The sequence below is a fragment of the Fusarium oxysporum genome, chromosome 14 (assembly GCF_000149955.1).
Source record: "Fusarium oxysporum f. sp. lycopersici 4287 chromosome 14, whole genome shotgun sequence".
NCBI lineage: Eukaryota > Fungi > Ascomycota > Sordariomycetes > Hypocreales > Nectriaceae > Fusarium > Fusarium oxysporum.
In genome coordinates, this window is record NC_030999.1 from 1,357,763 (window position 1) to 1,361,779 (window position 4,017).

General features: G+C 45.5%; 1 protein-coding gene across 2 annotated transcripts; it reads right to left on the reverse strand.

Annotated features, from left to right (window-relative positions):
- Positions 1-2,868: 2,868 nt before the first annotated feature.
- FOXG_22493 (uncharacterized protein) lies at positions 2,869-3,964 on the reverse strand. 2 transcript variants are annotated; one of them, XM_018402897.1, is made up of 5 exons: positions 3,752-3,964; positions 3,577-3,686; positions 3,457-3,524; positions 3,268-3,407; positions 2,869-3,084 (listed from the first exon to the last, which is right to left on the reverse strand). In XM_018402897.1, exons 1-4 carry the CDS (start codon positions 3,793-3,795, stop codon positions 3,270-3,272), a joined length of 360 nt encoding a protein of 119 aa, XP_018257286.1. In that variant the 5' UTR covers positions 3,796-3,964; the 3' UTR covers positions 2,869-3,084; positions 3,268-3,269. The 2 variants fall into 2 exon arrangements, with proteins under 2 accessions (XP_018257286.1, XP_018257287.1); XM_018402898.1 differs by lacking the exon at positions 2,869-3,084 and having other exon boundaries at positions 3,091-3,407.
- Between the last annotated feature and the right edge of the window lie 53 nt (positions 3,965-4,017).

Below are 4,017 nucleotides of genomic sequence, written 5' to 3' on the forward strand. Positions count from 1 at the left end.
CACAAGGACTTTCCGTTAGGGTTGCTCTCCACAAAGAAAAAATCCATGGCGCTTGATCCAGCTCTTCCGGCCCTTCGAGCCCTTCCGGGACAAGGACTCTTCCAAAACATATCGTTTGTTCCTCCACACTGCTCGCGGAAGATCTGCAACAGTAGGGTGGTCTGGCAATGCCGACTGCGTCGTCAGCTCGAATTGACTCGCCAAATTCCTCGGTGGTCGAAGAAAAGAAAAGGCAGAGGGTGGAGGCGAAGGAAGCATGATGTCGTCGGATTCCATCGGGTTAGGCGTCGACTCGTGGGAGGAATGGTACGCGTTGAAAGGTAAACAAACTAGCACCGACGCGACTTGATGTCGCGAGGACGGGACGTAAAAGTTAAGGAGCTACTTTCTCCCCCACCAGCCTGACCGTGGTACTGGGGTAGCTCACTAATGGAAGGCTTGATGGATGACTTTGATTGGCTGGGGTCGCTCACCAGCCAGGTTCCGGGTAAGCTGTGAAAGCGCGGTCAACGGTCTGGCAGCATGGACGCTGGATGGCATATTGTGTATCAAATATATCAAATGTTATTTCAAATCGAGGATTTTGTATTTGTTTGATTGAAATAAAATTTTGGCATATTTGATTGATTTGTTTGGCAATTTGTTTGATTGGATTTGATCTGGGGGCTGCGCTGAAAATATATGAAGTTGGCTTCGGTACTCTCCGTAACCGACAGAATGGCATTCAATCACGAGACGCGTGGGTGCCAAAGTCACGGAGACTGACTGATCTAGAGGAACAGATAATAGTTCAATTCCTCCTTGACCTAGATTCGCGAGGATTTCCTGCGCGACTGCGTTTTGTAGAAGAAATAGCCAATTCTCTGCTTGCCGACCGTGACGCATCACCTGTTGGCAAGCGTTGGGCTCATAACTTCGTCAAGCGACAACCAGAGCTAAAGACACGTTTATTTCGGAGATATGACTACCAGAGAGCCAAATGCGAAGATCCGACTATTATTCGTGGCTGGTTTAGGCTTGTACAGAATACAATTGTGAAGTATGGTATCCGATCAGATGATATCTGGAACTTTGATGAGACTGGCTTTATGATGGGCCTCATAATGGCCGGAATGGCAGTCACAGGGTCAGAAAGGCAAGGAAGACCAAAATCAGTGCAGCCTGGAAATCGTGAATGGATTACAGTAATCCAGGCGATTAATGCGGAAGGTCAATCGATCGCGCCGTTCATCATTGGTGCAGGCAAATATCACCTTGCTAACTGGTACCGAGAAAGCAACCTCCCGGGCGATTGGGTTATTGCAACGAGCCAAAATGGGTGGACAAATAACGAGCTAGGTCTTGAGTGGCTAAAGCACTTTGATCGGTCTACAAGTAACCGATCAGTTGGTGCCTATCGTCTTCTGATCCTCGATGGCCACGAAAGCCACCACTCTGCTGACTTTGAGAGATACTGCCAGGATAATAAGATTATCACGCTTTGTATGCCACCTCATGCATCTCACCTACTTCAGCCTCTTGATGTTGGGTGCTTTGCAGTGCTGAAAAAGGCATATGGTCGAGAAATAGAGCATCTGATTAGATGCTCTATAACCCACATTTCCAAGACCGAGTTCGTCCCGGCCTTTTATGCCGCCTTTAAAGCTACTTTCACAGAAAGCAATATCCGGGGGGGCTTTAGAGGAGCTGGACTTGCTCCTCTTGACCCAGAAGCCGTGATCTCAAAGCTTGATGTGCAGCTACGAACCCCAACGCCTCCTGGGGAGGTCAGCCAACCATTAACCGCATGGGTTTTAAAGACCCCAAAGACAGCAATTGAGGCTCAATCTCAGTCTGAATACCTCGAAAAACGAATCAGAAGACATAAAGGCAGCTCCCCAGAGTCAATAATAGAAGCTTTAAAGTCAAATACTAAAGCAACAAGGGCAGTTATGCATGAGGTTGTCTTATTGAGGAATGAGGTCCGAAATCTTCGAGATGCAAATGAGATACTAAGCCGGCGCCGCAGGGCAAAAAGAACTAGATTACAGAGAGGAGGGGCTATGACTGTACAGGAAGCATCGCAAGTAATTGATCAGATGGATGTTGATGCGCAGGTAGTGGCTGAATCGTCAAGAAGTGGTGGTCGAGGAAGGTCACAGCGACCGGGTGGTCGGCGTTGTGGTGTATGCGGCAAGGCCGGGCATAATGCAAGGACGTGTCAGGTAGTGATTGAGACCTCTGGGGAAGAGTATAGTAAGTAGTTTTAATTGATCAGATGGTTTATTATGTTTTTAAATGGATTTAAAGTTTAGAGGCTGGAATTTTTGATCAGCATACTTGGATGATCAGCATGCTTATCAACCACGTTAAGGCCTTATTTGAATATTCATATAGCCATGTCTGGAGGAAGGTCGGAGCGCCCGGGGGGTCGGCGTTGCGGTGTATGCGGCAAGGCCAGGCATAATGCAAGGACCTGTCGGGTAGTGATTGAGACCCCAGGAGAAGAGTATAGCGAGTAGTTTTAATTGACTAGATGGTTTATGGTGGTTTTAAAGCGATTTAAAGTCAAGAGGTTGAGATTTTTGTGACACTCGCTTATCTGTGACACTCGCTTATCATACACGTTAGCTTACTTTAGGACTTATATATATGCTATTTAAATCCTAGCTATTTTAAGCCTAATTTAAATTTTTATGAATTATTTAAAAAATAGCTTTTAAGGTGAAAAGTATGCTGGCCAACTCGCTTGTCTGGCCAACTTGCTTATCAACTACGTTATGCCTGTAATATGACGCTTATCTTCCCCTATTCTATTTCCTGTATAAGCTGACGTTATATACTAAGTATATACTAAGTTTTATTGATGTAGAGTTCCCTTTGTTAACGGGTGGATATAATATTGGCATGCTGCTTGTTCCCGAGAAATATGCACTTTGCCGAGTCTAGGGTCTTGTCCTTTGTCTAGCTGCCAGTCATGGACATAACCCCAGTCGGCATCACCGTCAACCTGTGGCGGTCTCACATCCTATCGCGACACACATAGACAGATTCCGCACCAGCTCCAACACCACAATGGAGAGCAGGCTGAGGGGGACGGTAATACTAGGGCGCAGAAATAATCGCAGATGTGAGCAAGACTGTTATTAAAACACTGGTCACAATGGCAGAAGAAATTGAATCTAATTACAAGTTCGAGAAGAAACCTTATTTAGATGGGAAAACCTCAACGCGGCAAAAAACCCACTTCTTTGACCAGGCTCATCCAGGACAGAAAGCTGTAGATACCTCTAGGCCGCATCACAATAGATAACGTTTCTAACCTGGTGAGATTTAGAGCAGTCAAAGCATGTTGAGTCTGCTCCTCCATTATTAATGCAAAGATTATAGAATGTATCGCCATCAATTTTGCCATTTGCAGCTTTCAGCTAGTCAAGGTTAGTTCAGGCACTTAATCATCCTAAGCTGTAGACTTACATAAATGCCAGCGAATCGTGGACCAGGTTTATGACGGTCAGCAAACCAATATGCTGGAGAGGTCTGAGCTATAGAATTGTAAGCTTGCCCAATTGCCCAATCACTATGAGGTATACATACCCCACAAATATGATTTACTATTATCGTTCTGAAGCTGAGTGGTGGCATCTATATCAATGCTGTCACCAGAACCGGACTGGCAAGCACAGTACTGATGATCCCTTGCGAGACTAAGACCATGTTAGCAAACACACGAACTACACAGGCGTGTAGGATAACAAAGGGCTAAGATTACCTCGCGCCGCAAAGGGCTAGAACAGAGATGTACTCGAAGCGCATGATTGATTGTATACGATTCTGGTTGAGATAGAGATAGTAGCTGTCTGCGCTGAAGAGTAGTAGAGCGTGTTTGAGTGTTACTGTTGGAACTATAGCCTTCTTATATAGTTTCAAAATATCAATGCTGACTGAGTTAACAGCTTTTAAAATCAGTATCTGGGTATACAACTGCCGACTTTACTAAAAGCTTCAAGTAACGGCAAACGATTGCCGAGTTGACTG

What these genes read in the sequence shown, in the direction of transcription:
- FOXG_22493 (XM_018402897.1), bottom strand. Translation starts at nt 3,795, where the DNA reads ATGCGCTTCGAGTACATCTCTGTTCTAGCCCTTTGCGGCGCGAG. An exon ending in CTAGCCCTTTGCGGCGCGAG is followed by an intron (nt 3,687 to 3,751) that starts GTAATCTTAGCC and finishes ACATGGTCTTAG; the next exon opens with TCTCGCAAGGGATCATCAGT. An exon ending in TAGTAAATCATATTTGTGGG is followed by an intron (nt 3,525 to 3,576) that starts GTATGTATACCT and finishes ACAATTCTATAG; the next exon opens with CTCAGACCTCTCCAGCATAT.